This window comes from Chroicocephalus ridibundus, chromosome 9 (assembly GCF_963924245.1).
Source record: "Chroicocephalus ridibundus chromosome 9, bChrRid1.1, whole genome shotgun sequence".
NCBI lineage: Eukaryota > Metazoa > Chordata > Aves > Charadriiformes > Laridae > Chroicocephalus > Chroicocephalus ridibundus.
The window spans coordinates 30785309-30800618 of NC_086292.1; the positions used below are offsets into that span (position 1 = coordinate 30785309).

Genomic DNA, 15310 nt, shown 5'->3' on the forward strand with positions numbered 1-15310 from the left:
GTGCTATACTGTTTAGAACAATTTGAATGTCAACATCGTTCTTAGTTCAAAAGGAAAATATGTATTGCATAACAGACAAATAATGTGCTTTTGTTGTGTAGGATAACAGTAAATGGATCAATGGTATGGATGAACAGATAATGTCTTGGGCAACGTCAAGGCCAGAGGTGAGTAAACTTGATGGATTGGGGATTTTTTTATTTTTTTTTAATTCTTTTTAAACATTGTAAGCTATTGAAAGTACTCATGTTCTAAAGCATTTTTTCCTGCTGTTCTGTAGGATTGGCACTTGGGAGGCAAATGTGACGTGTATCTGTGGGGAGCAGGAAGACACGGACAGTTAGCAGAAGCTGGTAGAAATGTCATGATACCAGTAGCAGCACCGTCATTCTCTCAGGCGCAGCAGGTGGGCACTTGAAAACAGTCCTGATTTAATGGTTTACTATGTATTGTTTGTACTGGTTGTCAAAATCTCTCTCTGAATGTCTTTCCAATTTGTTGTTTGAATTGAGTATAAAGTACTCCCGAAACGTGTGTTTTCACTAAAGAGGAAATCTTTAATTATTTGACAAATTCAAACCAAGAAGCCACTGAAATCTGACACAACAAAATTGTTTGATACGAACATGACTTGAAGATAACATGCACAGCTTTAACATAATGCATGTGCCAATTTTGTTTTCTGAAATAACATTGTCATTCAGGGTGTAAACATCAAAACTAAATCTCAGGTAATGGAATATTGTGATTTTGCTCAGTCGAAGAAGGTTTGCCAAAACTAGTAGCAAGTGTCAGTGAAGTAATTTTTATTATGATGTGATTGGGTAACAAAACTCCATTAAACATGGGGTGAGTGAAGTCTTATGTTAATCGGGTTGTCACAAAGGTATTTGCAGTGTGACAAAAGTCTGCTGTCTTGATATAATTACAAAGAAAAAAAATTAAAAAGAATGCACATTTTAATGCAGGTATGGCAATGTTGCTGCATCTAACTCAAAAACCATTGAAACTCCCTTGTCTTTCTAAACTAGGTTGTTTGTGGCCAGAATTGTACTTTCGTCATTCAAGCCAATGGCACAGTTTTGGCTTGTGGAGAAGGGAGCTATGGACGACTGGGACAAGGAAATTCGGATGATCTTCATGTCTTAACAGTCATTTCAGCGCTGCAAGGTAAAATTGTTGGGTTTGAAACGAGTCAATTGTCAGAGCACAACTAAGGATTAGTTAATATTATATATCTAGTTAATATAATTATTTGTGTGTAATTATTTGATGCTATTATTTGATAGCCATCTGCTATTTTTGCAGATTTACGCATTAAAGTATTGTAGTCTTTAATTAAAAAATCGAACAAATAAACTATATGTTCATTTTTCCTTAAGATTTAAGTAGTAATTTCTTAAAATTTCTTAATTTTAAGGCAACTTCAGGGAAAAGTCTTTGCCCAAGGTAGGATCATTTCACTTCAAAACTAATGGCAGTCTAGAAGCATGGGTTGTGCAGAAGACGACGAAGGTTTTGTCCAAAATAAAAAGTAAATAAGTTGCTGTAACAGGGAGATTGTTGTCATGGTTGGTTCCTTTCCCTAGCCTTAATTGGCTACCACTAGGGGCACTTGGATAAATGTATGTTTAAAATTTTATTATAATTTATTCTAAATTTTATTTTCTCAATTTTCTTTAACAGGCTTTGTTGTAACACAGCTGGTCACTTCTTGTGGATCTGATGGACATTCCATGGCTTTAACAGAAAGTGGGGAAGTCTTTAGCTGGGGAGATGGAGATTATGGCAAACTCGGCCACGGGAACAGTGACAGACAGCGCCGGCCGAGGCAAATAGAGGCTCTGCAAGGAGAAGAAGTTGTGCAGGTTCCAAAATACTTTTTGTCTCCTACAAGCTACAGGCGTGGTAACCTCTAGTGCTAGGAATGTGCCAGAACCATCGGGGGTCTTGACAGTTTGAATTCATATACTGAATGAAAACAGGCAACTTCCTACTTCTCTGAGCATTATGAACCAAGTTGATAATTCCCGATGGAAGGATGTTAATATCGCAGAGCTCATTGTTGATGTGTGATGTTAATTGACAGTTGTTGCTGGAGAAGCCTAAAAATTAGAAAGAGCGTGGAAGAAAGGAATGATCAAAAGATTGTCAAAATACAGACATGATGTAGAAGTTTCCTTTGGTCCTTGTCGGGTGACTTTGACATACAAAATTGGCCCCCAAGACCTCCTCCAAAGTGCCAAGTGTGCATTGTAAAAATGCACAAAACCGTATTTGGTTTTGGTTGGAGGTTTCTTTATAAAAATATATATATTTATGTAGTTATATTTATAAAATATTTGTACAGCAAAAGCAATCTGTTGTGCAGAAAACAGTACTTGGTGAAAATAAATAAACACCTGAGGCCTTTCTTCATGCAAAACCCCACCTGTCCTACCCCTAAATGTTACCATTGCGAAGAATAAGAGATACGTTGTTGGAGAAATCTGTAATACTAAAATATCTGTATTTTAGCTCTTTATAAAGTGATTATAGTTTAGGGGAGAAAAAGGTATTACATATTTATATGGAATAGCTAATATTACTTCCCCTCCAAATTTAAAATGTATGTTAAAATTATGTTTATTTTGCTTCCAGATGTCATGTGGCTTCAAACACTCAGCTGTGGTGACGGCAGATGGCAAACTTTTTACATTTGGAAACGGTGATTATGGTCGGTTAGGACTTGGAAACACTTCCAATAAGAAACTTCCAGAAAGAGTGACGGCGCTGGAAGGTTACCAGATTGGACAGGCATGGTTTATCTAAAACTAGCAATGTATCTTTGTTTAAAGTGGATGTTTTCAACATATTTAAGCATTCTGTTTTTTAACCTTGGCTTTTATTTTGATTATGATGGCAGAATTTGACTATGCATAATTTCTTAAATAATTACTTTCCTGACTCCTTTGATCTTCTTTCTGCAAAACTGCCCTTTTTTTTAAACGTTCCAAGATGTAGGTATTTTGAAGTGTGAATTCATGAGTTATTTTGTATTCTCAAACAATGAGCATGTGTAGCATAATACTGTCCTTTGGTTCCAGGAGCTGAGGGGAAGCAAATACATGAAAAATACTACTGTGGTCCTAAAAGGTCTTTAAAACACTCTAATAAGGAATGGAGTTTTTAATGGTTTCAGAAGGATAATTATTTTTTAATACAGACGTTTTCTTTTTTTAAAGGTAGTTGGGGTGTTTGAGTTAGTAGTAAGGTAGCAAGAACTGTGGTAGTAACGTATTTCTGTCACCCAGGTGGCCTGTGGGCTCAATCATACTGTGGCTGTGTCAGCAGATGGCTCCATGGTTTGGGCTTTCGGAGATGGAGATTATGGTAAACTTGGTCTGGGAAATTCCACTGCAAAATCCTCACCGCAGGTTAGAATTCATAGGGAAATTGTTCTTTGCGTAAATTTTCAGTGTTGTTAAACATGTTACACAGTGTTCAGAGAGAGTGGAATTTGCAGAAGTTAAATTATTCATTCCATCCGCTATGCTGTTTTAATACAATCTAGTATAAATAATTCTGATGGTACATTATGCTGACCCTGATACTTGAAAGGATTTCACATAAATAATAGTCACCTTATCTCTGTGTCAATACAAATAATGAAAATTTTAGGATTAGCTTAAAGATAAGAGCTTTCTTATTTTGGAATTTGGGGGGGAGGTTGTTTACACATTTATCTACTTCCTCCCCTGCCACTCCCTGCTCACTCCTAGTAAATAAAAGGTATTTTGAATCATTGTACGTAGAAAAAAAGTGTTAGTTCCATTAAAGAAAAAGAGAAAAACTGTCTCAGTTTCCTGTATTATTTTACAAGTACTAATTAGCGTAATTCTACAATGTATGCATTGCACAGTGGGAATTATAAAAATTTTTTTTGGAAGCAGGATTTGCAGATTAAATTTATGTTTGCTTTCTGTTTATATCCTCATAATACCATAGCTCTCTTTCCTTTTACTTACCCCTTAGAAAGTGGATATTCTTTGTGGAATTGGAATAAAAAAAGTTGCCTGTGGAACCCAGTTCTCTGTTGCACTGACAAAAGATGGTCACGTGTATACTTTTGGACAAGGTAGGCATTTGGACCTTTCCACCTATAGGTTTGTGTGTATTGCAAGTGAAAAGGAAGACTATTAAGACATATTTATAAGACTGACCTAATGCTACTACTTAGATTTGTGCTGACCTAATCTGAATTTTGGAACTTCAACAATGCAATTTTAACATTGGCCTAAAATCCAGATTTGTAGCTCTATCTAGGCTGATCTCAGGGTAGCCTTTCAATTTACTAATTTACTTTTTGAAGAGTATTTTCGTAAAACTTCATTGAATTACACATGTCCAAAAACTTTGGGTTACTTAAAAGTTTATTTCGTCTGATAAAGCCTGTGCCTATGCAAGTTGTTTAAAAATCTGGACAGGAGAATTTCCACGTGCACTGAATTAAACATGTTTAAACTTCTAAGTCACTTAATTCATATGTGGTTTTTGTCACTCTGTGACTTCTGCCTGCAAGTAAAATTAACTTTTTAATGTTCCTTACATACATAGACATGTGCTTGCAATTTCAGATCGCCTGATAGGTTTGCCAGAAGGTCGAGCTCGAAATCACAACAGACCCCAACAAGTTCCAGTCCTGTCGGGAATCTTCATTGAAGACATAGCGGTGGGAGCAGAGCATACGCTGGCTTTGTCATCGACAGGGGATGTCTATGCCTGGGGTAGCAACTCTGAAGGGCAGGTACGTACTAGTTCCTTTTTATTTCTAACCTTTATAAGGCTGTCATTGTACTTCACAGTTGTGGCTGGAATATCTTTGTTTTGGTGGGAAATAAACCTTTTATTTTTGTTCTCCTCCTTCCTCCCTCAGCCATAATAATGTTTAGGCATTTCCATTATTCTCTTTTATTTCCTATTTTCTTACATGGTAGTAGTTTAGGAAAGCATTGAAAACATTCTACCCAAATTATTGTAATCAATGTTTTTTTTTTAAAATTACAATTTTTTACCTAATTCTTGAGCTGTCACCAATTTTTTCAACATCATAACATTTATGGTTGGTATCAGTCAGATTTTTGAACTCTTTAGGTGGTTTTAATAACGAAAATATAAATTAACTTTTTCAGTGAGTAATTTTTTAAAGTCAGAAAAAAACCCCTAAATAATAAATTGTCTCTTTTCTTTGGAACCCTAAATTTATCCCTATCCTTTAAAGTCCATTTTCCCCCCTTACCCCGTGTATAACTCAAATTTTTGAAAAGACTTCAGCTTTTTGACAGTTCTGCATTCTACAAATATAAGAAAGAGACTCTTGATTTATTGGCTGGTGGTGTTTCAGGAAGCTTGGGCAAAGTTCTCCTCTGGTATTTCAGGATTGAGTTTTTGAGAAGGATTGTTGAGCAAGTTGTCTAGAATAATTTCTGAGAGGAACCTCTTCAGTGTGGTGTTTTGGATTTGGTTTTTTTTTTAATTAGGGTGCTTTGTGTTTCTGGAAGAGAAAAAATTGTTAGGGCAAAAAATTCAGAGAGATGTCATTCTGCCATCCTGTTTTATATGATTTCCCTTGCAGTGCAAAAACTTTATTTTATATGAAGTGGTAAAAAAAAAAAATTATACTCTTATATATGAAATTAGAATATGATATGAGACTATCAGTAAAAAGTCAGAACAGCTTCAGTAAACTTTCTCTTTACACAAATGGTGTTTTCATAAACTGTTGTAGGAATTTCTGTGCCAGAACAAACGTGGTATTTAAATGGCAAAAAGAGACATAGGAGCTCTGTTGACTATGCATGAGACTGCAACAGAGGTGACTTGGCAGCATAGATCAGTTCCTCAGTCTGCAAAAGAGCTTGCAAAAAATCTCTGGCTGTTCTAAGGTCTCTTTGACACTTAGATCTGCTGCTGCCACTGAGTATGGACGCAATATTGTATCAAGAATAAAAGGTAAATGCTAGCATAATAAGACGTGTGCAGTAAATATTTTTTTTATCGCAGTGTAAACTGTAGATTAATACCATTTTTTACCATTTGCTCTGAATTCTTGCTTAGAGAGTTTGAGAAGTATCATCACAGTTGTTGATTCTTCTTTGTCCCTTTTACATCTGTTCTAAATTGGTAGCTTGGACTGGGCCATACCAACCATGTCAGAGAACCAACCCTAGTAACAGTCCTGCAAGGAAAGAATGTTCGACAGATTTCAGCAGGGCGTTGCCACAGCGCTGCCTGGACGGCTCCTCCTGTTCCACCGAGAGCTCCAGGTAAAGAACCGAGACTGTTTGTGTGTGGTCATTGGATCGAGTCAGGCTTTGTGTTTCCTGGGGGATGAGTGCAACAAGAACTTCTGAGCATTTGGGACAGAATTTGTTTTGTTTCGTATGCGTGTAGGTTTTCAAATGATCTTAGTCTCTTAATTTTGCTACTGTCGTGATTTAACTCCAGTGGGCACTGCATGAGCTACTGCAAAGAAAATGAACTCCATCCCATCCAAAAGCAGTACAGCTACCCTGTATGAAATCACACTTTTGTTTCTTTTTCTGCGGTAGGCGTTTCAGTGCCTTTACAGCTTGGTTTACCTGATGCCATTCCACCACAGTATGGGGCACTGAAAGAAGTGAGCATTCATACAGTGAGAGCAAGGCTCAGACTGCTGTACCATTTTTCTGACCTCATGTACTCTTCATGGCGATTGCTTAACCTCAGTCCCAATAACCAGGTAAAATTCCATTTGAAAAACAAACAAAACCAAACAGTTTAGCTGTGTTGTGTTATGCCATGTCGATAGAGAGTTTCTGACCAGATCAAAATCGATCTTAGTAATAGATTCTATAGGTTTTTTTGATAATAAATAAAAGAAAAACACATCTGGATTAAACCAAGCTTTGTCAAAGTATTGTTATATATTTTTGCTTATGCTAACATTGATAAGTCAGTATTTCGGTTCCCAAATGCTTACTAGCCTCAAAGCGAAAACCAAAAAGTGCTAACCTGTTTCCTGAAACACTGAAGTGCTCGTGATTATTATGAAAGTTTCTAGTCTGTAAAGACTGGAATTAATATCCTTTATTAATATGTTTATCCTCATATGGCTTTATTGCAGAACAGTACATCTCATTACAATGCTGGAACATGGGGAATAGTCCAAGGGCAGCTGAGGCCCTTGCTCGCGCCACGAGTGTACACACTTCCCATGGTGCGCTCCATAGGAAAAACTATGGTGCAGGGGAAAAACTATGGGCCACAGATTACTGTGAAAAGGATATCAACCAGGTCAGTATTGTTGTTACAGGCATCAGACCTCAAACAAATACTGATACTCATACGTTTTACATAACTTTTGGCATACTGAGCGCTCTCTGTGCAACTTCGTTAATCAAGTGACTTCAGTAGCCTTTACGTGGTCGTGAGTTACATTGTATGGCTGTCTCTTCTCTTGTTGTTTTTGAAAGAGGTCGGAAATGCAAGCCCATTTTTGTGCAGATAGCAAGACAAGTGGTAAAGCTGAACGCATCAGACCTTCGCCTGCCTTCCCGTGCCTGGAAAGTGAAACTGGTTGGAGAAGGAGCTGATGATGCAGGAGGAGTGTTTGATGACACCATTACAGAAATGTGTCAGGTAGGAAAAATCTATTAGTTCAAAATGCCTCAGTAGAGTTTTTGTTCCCTCTGGTGTCTTTTACTATTTTTCAGATTTCCTTTTTGCAGTTTAGCAAATAGCTTGTTCTTCAGTCCTGAGCCACAACACTAGAGCTGCCTACTTGGGGATGTCTCTGAGGATAAAGAAAGCTTCCTAGATCGTGGCAAGGAGCTGCCATAAGGCCACACTCTAACTAGCATTACAGTAGGCCCCTTGGAATTCTGAGATGGTCCCTAACACCTTGTAGGAGCATTTTCCAGCCATCCATTCTGTCCAGCCAGTACCTGTTAGAAGAGAAGTTGTACTGTATTCCGTGATTACAGTACATTCCGTGCATACAATGCAGAAACAGCGCCAGTAGGTGTTTCTCATACGTGTCACCTCTCAGTTCAGTGCTGGAAAGGAGACCAGTAGCAGAACGTGTACATTTTTGCCTGTCTGCAACCAGAGTGCTGTCTCTATCGTCAACACAGCTGCCTTTTCAGATTCACTTGGAAACTGAAGGCTTCATGTTACCAGGACTAAGATAAAGCTGGTCAATGCTGATACTACTGCTTATAGTTTTAAAGGTGTGTCTCAGCCCGGTGACACAGCTGTGGTTGAAGCCAGCAGGATTCAAGACAATGCTGGCTGGAGAAGTTTGGTTGTTTCTTAAGCTTCTAGGAGCCTCAAAACCCAAAGAATGAGGGTTAGTGGGAATAAAATAGTGTTTCTGCTTAATCTGAGACAAGGCAACAGCTATGGATAGTGCGGGAGCTGGCATTGGAGTTAGACTTAGGATACAGGATGGACGAAACCGAAGAACTCCATTTATTATAACTCCAAATGTTTAGTATAACTCTGAATTTCTGAAGCCTGTAAGACTGGGGTTGATTCAGGTAAGGACCCGAGGCGTAACTTTGGGGTTCTTTACTAGAAGGTTTACATTAGATATGAGGTGTGATGAGGGTTTAGAAGAGAACTCATTGAAAAAATTGCTTCATTTTTGGTTTTAGAAAAAGCTGCACCAAGTAGGGTGTAGAATTTGTGGCTTCTGATTGTTTCTGAAACACAAACAAGAACGTATCACAGAGCAGTCACAGTAAAATAACCATTACAGTCTGATGTAAGAGCAGGTCTTGAAATAAACATGTTTTTATTACTAAAAATCATCCCTTCTGTGTTTACTTTCTCTTCAGTGTTTCACATTAATTTATAAGAAGTAACATCACTATAATAGAATATTCTGTCTTGTAGTGCTATAATGCCATAGTATTTCTGTAATAGGTTTGTTAGCCCTGTGTCTAAGAAGGCTTTTTTGCCGTTGATTTTTAAGGAGCTGGAAACTGGAATAGTAGACCTGCTTATTCCTTCCCCAAATGCTACAGCTGAAGTAGGCTACAATAGGGATAGGTAAGTTGTCTAGGATTTGCTTTTATTGCAGATGTTAATGTGTGAAAATTAAAATCTTCGATTAACTGTGCTATACCAAATGATGAGACTTTATGATTGTCTCTGGTACATTTTTTCCTTCAGGTTGTGAGATTACTTTATTGGGGAGGAGGGGGCGTGGTTTTAATGTGAACTTCCTGGATTGCTGGTGGCAGAATTCAGAGTAACATCAAGAATGCCAGCCTTTTGTGGTCAGGATTAGTTCTGCCCATCTCGGCCTCCATTATTGTAACAGCTAAAGATAACAATAATCTTCTTATTTGGACACCCCTACTGATAATTGTGTTGACAGTTACTATGCTATACTTAGTAGTGTTTTGTCTTTTACGTCTAATGAACTAGCATAGAAATGATCCTAGAGTATTATCACTGATTCCTTGTTCTTTCAGGTTTCTCTTTAACCCTTCAGCATGTTTAGATGAACATCTGATGCAGTTTAAGTTCTTGGGCATTCTCATGGGTGTAGCTATTCGTACAAAAAAGCCATTAGATCTTCATTTGGCTCCAATGGTCTGGAAGCAACTCTGTTGTATCCCACTCATCTTGGAGGATTTGGAGGAGGTAGATCTGCTCTATGTGCAGACCCTCAACAGCATTCTTCACATTGAAGACAGTGGGATTACTGAAGAAAATTTCCATGAGGTAAGAGATGAAAGTTGCAGCTTTCAGGTTTATTTGGAAAGCACTTACTTTATCAGATTGAACTTACCTTCAGTATTTATATCATTCAATGTCTCCATTATTGGGATAACAAGCGCTTCACATGAATTTGGAATAGTTTGTGATTTGTTATAGTTCTGGGTGACTGATAGTAAAATATGAAACTTGGATCGCTAGAGTGACTTAACACTGAACATACTTTTCCTGTTTCACATCACAGATGATTCCTTTAGATTCTTTTGTTGGCCAAAGTGCTGATGGTAAAATGGTTCCCATAATCCCTGGAGGGAACAGTATCCCACTTACCTTTTCAAACAGGAAAGAATATGTGGAGAGGGCAATTGAGTACAGACTCCATGAAATGGACCGCCAGGTAAGAATTTCATTGTGACGCTATCCCCATTGTTAGTGCCAACGGTGGGTTTGATTTATGCAAGTTTCTGTTACAGTTTGCTAGGGAATAAGAAAAGCTTGGCTTTCTGCATCTCACCTGGGCCCCCGGGGCTTTCTTCCCCTCACAGACTGTTTGGGGGATTTGTTTTAAATTAGTCCTGTTTTTCTTAGTAATTGTTTAGTTGACAAAAGAGCATTAGAAATCAGAACTTGTCTTTCATTATAGTAGCCCCACTGCAACTCTCAGCCCCATGTGAGAAAATAACCTCCTCTGCACTGTGGACATTATAGCAACATAAAGACTAGCTAAAGTAAATACTATTGACAAATGTATGTTTAGCTTAAAACTATTTCTCTTCTGCTTTAGCACAGAAACTACAAATATGTCATGATGTCTTTTGAGGGGTGTTAATTACCTGTTTGCATACGTCTATGTATTTTGTCATTTGTATAGTGAAGCTTGTGAAAACTACTAATTACATGCTAGGAAAATTCTTTTCCTTTTTCTCAAGGTGTAGATGCATCGTGATATTATCTGTATTAGGAAAATAACTTCCTTATCAGAGGTGCCAAATCTTAAGTCTTCTGGAACAAGTACAGACTTCTTACAAATACGACTTTGTTTCAGCTCAGATGTATGATATATACACAGGTTTTTGGTTTAGCCATCAGCATTTGTGCTGCTAACTTGCAGTTTTTTAAGTTCTTCTGTTTTGTCTCAAAACATGTTATTTTATGTGCAACTACAATTAAAAATACCTGTAATATTCTCCAGGATTTTGAGAGGGGATACAGCCCTTAGAGGGGAGGCAGGTGTGGGAGGTTGGATTTGGCAAATGTTCTGTAATTGTTTCTCTTTATCCCATTGCTCAGCTGATACGTTGGTTTTGCATTTGGATGGCAGAGTAGGTGGCAGAGGTAAGACAATTGCACTTCAGATGTCTCTTCTTTTTTGGGCAATAGGTGGCTGCTGTAAGAGAAGGAATGTCTTGGATTGTTCCAGTTCCTTTGCTGTCTCTTCTGACTGCCAAGCAGTTGGAGCAAATGGTCTGTGGAATGCCAGAAATATCAGTTGAAGTTCTGAAGAAAGTTGTGCGATACAGAGAAGTTGATGAGCAGCATCAGCTGGTGCAGTGGTTCTGGCACACCCTTGAAGAATTTTCAAATGAGGAGAGAGTCCTTTTCATGAGGTTTGTGTCGGGAAGATCTCGATTGCCAGCCAACACAGCTGATATCTCTCAGCGATTCCAAATAATGAAGGTTGATAGGGTAAGAGGCTGTTTTCATTTCTGTTTGGTTTTTTTTTTTAATTATTCCTGCCTAGTATAATATGTCATTTGGCAATAGGGGACAGGTTTCCGTAATTATAAATTTGCAGAGAAAGTATGGGATGGGATATGCTCTGAGCTATTAAACCCAAACATTTTAATTGCATAGAAGTACATTTACAATAGTTATGTGATTGGAGATCAAGACAAGTTCTTGCACAAGAAACAAACCTCCTTGGATTGTAACTTGTCCAGTCATTTTCTGTTCCAGTTCCTTTTTTCATTTGATAATTTTCACTTTTTTTAAAGTTTTAAATCTGTGTAAATGGCAATATGTGACCACCAGTGGACTCTAATGTCTTAAAACCACTGTAATGAGTTTACAGTGTATTACTTTACATACAGGATGAACTCATTTGGCATTCCTTTTGGGGTTTGTGCAGTGCAAGCACATTCTCCGTGAACTACCTAAATCAAAAACTTGGCAAAATCTAAGATAACAGTGGTTTGACTGTCATCTTTGGTTAGGTGTCTCTCAGATTGCCTCATGTTAAGGCACACTATGGTGTGTAATTTGAGAGGTGCTTGGCATCTTCCAATGGGCTGCTAAAGTGTGATCAACTTTTCAAATAGCTGAATTTCGTTAGTGGGTTGAATTATTTACAGAGCAGCTGATACAGCGGTGGTTTTGCACATACTTAATGATGGAAGAAGTGATGTTAAAACAAGGGAGGCTAGTCTGCTTCTCGAAAGGAATTTTGAGACAGAATGTGAAAATGCTGAATGACAGAGGCAAGGAAGGGAGGGAGCAATGAAATATGGGTATGTTGCATTTTTTTGCTTCATTCACGACTTAACACTGTCCCACCTTTTATCCATTTCCACAGCCTTACGACAGCTTGCCTACCTCACAGACTTGTTTCTTTCAACTGAGGCTCCCACCTTACTCCAGTCAACTAATCATGGCAGAGCGTTTGCGCTATGCAATCAATAATTGCAGGTCTATAGATATGGACAATTATATGCTCTCACGGAATGTGGACAATGCAGAGGGCTCAGACACAGATTATTAACATTCTGTGAACAAAATCATCTTCCTTTTACTACAAATAGTGCCCTAAGTCCAAGTCATTGTTGACATAATTTTACAGTAACCATAGATGTTTTAGGAGCATAAAAACAGACGTTAATAGACAGTGGCCACATTTTAGTTACTATAAATGTAACAAAAAATTAGATGTTTTTATTTTTTTGTGATTGTAAAAAAGAAAACAAGGAAAAAGAAAACAAAAAAGTATGATCAGTAAGTTTTTTCTCCTTTTTTTGGTCACTTTTGGTAAGTTTGCATGGAGACATTTTGGTGCATTTTTGTTGGGAATAGTACATTTGTAAGCCCTCCCAGTGAACATGAAGAGTTGTACATTGTGTATAATTGTTCATTAGCAAGGACAGTTTTACATGAATATTCACATATTTATTTTGTTTTAATTTGAATTGCCTGTGCAGGGTTCTTTATGCAGAGAAAAATAAAGCAAATTGAAGAATTGGTTGCTTGTATGCATTTGTGAACTGTGGTTGGTTTACTCAGTCTTCATACTTTTCTATTTTGTCTCAGGAAATTATAGTTTTACAGTGTTTAGACAGGATGTGACATTTGAAGCATCTTAAAATGTTTCTCTTCAGTGAACCTGATGTGTAGTACTGTGCTCTGCGTTCTTAATGTCTTTGAGGTACTGGCTTTTTCGGGTATACCACTATTTATTCCTCGTACTTCAATACAAGTTAACGTGGTACTTTCTTTCTTCTTGATTTTCATTTAAAGATTTTTCTCCTCCAGAGTAGTTGTTGTTGACAGTAGTAACACATTGCCACCTTGACTCAGAAACCTTTAAATCTTTTGTCAAAAAAAAAAAAAAATCCTTTTAATATACAGGTTGATGTAGTTGATTCCTGATCAGAGTACAAAAAAATGGAAGTGACAGGGCAGTAGGCGAGGCTATGGATTTTGTATACAGTCTTAGTTTATGCCTTTGATTTTAGAAAATGTCATGTGTTTGGTCTCATTTGGTTGCAGCTGTAATTGTATGATGTTCCGCAGGGTGTGGCTTACACTGCCATGGGTGTATTTACTTAGGACAGCAACGGACTGCACAAAGCCGTTTGTGTTCTGTGTCTTAGGCAAGTGCTGAAGAATAGATAATTCCCCAGGGTCTCTGTCAAAAACACGATTTGTGTCAAACTGCAAGGGCTGCTGGGTGTGGAGGAGCAGGATTTAACTGGGCTGAGGCGAAGGGTAGAGTCTGTCCCCAGGTGAGTCACTGCTGCTCTGCCCTGACCCCCCTCACTTGCACCGACGCTGCGGGGCCTGAGGGCTGCCCACAGCATTTGTTAGCTTCATCAAGCCTGGGACAAGGCTGGTCCAGCTACTTCTGGAGAAGAGAGCAGAAATTCCTGTTGTTTTCCCGCATGTGATTGTTGTACGTTAGCAGGTATTGATAGGAAATGTCCTGGTTGTCGGAGACTGAAGTGGTGCATTGCTGCCAGCTCAGAGTGGCCAAAGGGCTGACTTGATAAGCTGGATAAAATTTGCAGATCTGTGAAGTTATTTTGGTTAGGACTAGTTATTGGCTCATGAAAAGGGCAAAAGGTTCTTGAGCTGTGACCAAGAAGCAGACTGCAACGTGAGACACCTGGAGGAGGGCTTTCGGCAGTTTTGGGAGGAGGTGGGACTCGGCTCTGAAATCACACAGACTTAGTTTCCTGCCTCATTATGTATTATGGTTCCAAATTGGACTGAGACTTTGGTGTCCCATCATTATGTTGTGGGGGAGTATGTTCACATCTTGGTCTAAATTTATAGGTGTAATACATAAAAAGTATAAGGTTACAAATAAAAGGGGAAACTGCTATATAAAGTCCTGTGTTATTGCCTACTAGACTTCATTTATGTGTCTGAATTAGTGCTACTAATTTGTCAGTCTGTTGCAATCAGGCACGGAAAACAATAGAACTGTGCCTAAAAATTACAGTTTTGTATGGTATATGCAGTTGGCTTCTTGGGTAATGAGGGTGGTTTTGGAGGCAGTTTACAGTAAAGTGAAAGAGGATGTTGATATTGGTAAATATTGATGTTGATTAAAGGATTGTGCTTGATTGCTTTAATTGAGACTTTTTTATTGATTGTGCTTGTATTTTGAATATTCTGTCTTAGCGTCATTAAAACTATCATGCGCTTAGTCATTTTTATTTTATCCTACTGTTTGCTTTCACCATAATTATATTGTGCATACATTCCCTTTAACCTGCTGATTGACATTTTTGTGTTGCTTGGGCATCTGAGTGAGGCTGGAATCACATTCGAGTTTCTTGCACAAGGCTTCTTATACATAATTGCATACAAAGATAAAGAATGTACAGCGCTGGTTATGTCCTGCTGTTGGAGACCATCTGAGAAATTTCTAACTTTATGTCAGTTTAAGGGTATTTTATGTATGCAAACATCTCCCAATATAGAAAGGGGAATAAATATTACCAGTCTGTGTCTGCATTCTGTAGTATAAGTAGGTCATACGTGCAGTTACTTAAAGAAAAAAATATGTAACTCGATCTTGTAAGAAACCTTCTAGTGGCAGCGTTGTTGCGTGAGGCAGGGTTGGCTGTAGCAAGGTGGGCTGCAAGTGAATCCCAGACGTCCTACCTCGTTTCCCGTCCACCTTTCAGCATTGGGTGGGACGTACGCGTATGACTGAAGCAGGAAGTGTCAGTGGTAACAGATGGGTATCAGAGGCAGGAACAGGCGTGTGACAATGTGTTTATCTAGACCCACTTCAAATTAATATGAGATATGGAGGCACAGTAAGCTTAAAGTGTTAAATTCT

General features: G+C 38.2%; 1 protein-coding gene across 5 annotated transcripts in view; it reads left to right on the forward strand.

Annotated features, from left to right (window-relative positions):
- HERC1 (HECT and RLD domain containing E3 ubiquitin protein ligase family member 1) overlaps nucleotides 1-12976 on the forward strand; it is a 99354-nt gene extending 86378 nt beyond the window's left edge. For all 5 annotated transcript variants that reach the window (XM_063345792.1, XM_063345794.1, XM_063345796.1 and 2 more), the window contains 17 exons: nucleotides 102-167; nucleotides 281-406; nucleotides 1032-1170; nucleotides 1687-1868; nucleotides 2641-2796; nucleotides 3294-3416; nucleotides 4015-4117; nucleotides 4617-4786; nucleotides 6167-6305; nucleotides 6591-6760; nucleotides 7145-7314; nucleotides 7494-7659; nucleotides 8996-9072; nucleotides 9501-9753; nucleotides 9992-10144; nucleotides 11128-11433; nucleotides 12320-12976. In XM_063345792.1, coding sequence (XP_063201862.1) covers nucleotides 102-167; nucleotides 281-406; nucleotides 1032-1170; nucleotides 1687-1868; nucleotides 2641-2796; nucleotides 3294-3416; nucleotides 4015-4117; nucleotides 4617-4786; nucleotides 6167-6305; nucleotides 6591-6760; nucleotides 7145-7314; nucleotides 7494-7659; nucleotides 8996-9072; nucleotides 9501-9753; nucleotides 9992-10144; nucleotides 11128-11433; nucleotides 12320-12505 — 2685 coding nt within the window. In that variant the 3' untranslated portion in view covers nucleotides 12506-12976. The remainder of the gene's footprint in view (nucleotides 1-101; nucleotides 168-280; nucleotides 407-1031; nucleotides 1171-1686; nucleotides 1869-2640; nucleotides 2797-3293; nucleotides 3417-4014; nucleotides 4118-4616; nucleotides 4787-6166; nucleotides 6306-6590; nucleotides 6761-7144; nucleotides 7315-7493; nucleotides 7660-8995; nucleotides 9073-9500; nucleotides 9754-9991; nucleotides 10145-11127; nucleotides 11434-12319) is intronic.
- The last annotated feature ends 2334 nt before the right edge of the window (nucleotides 12977-15310 follow it).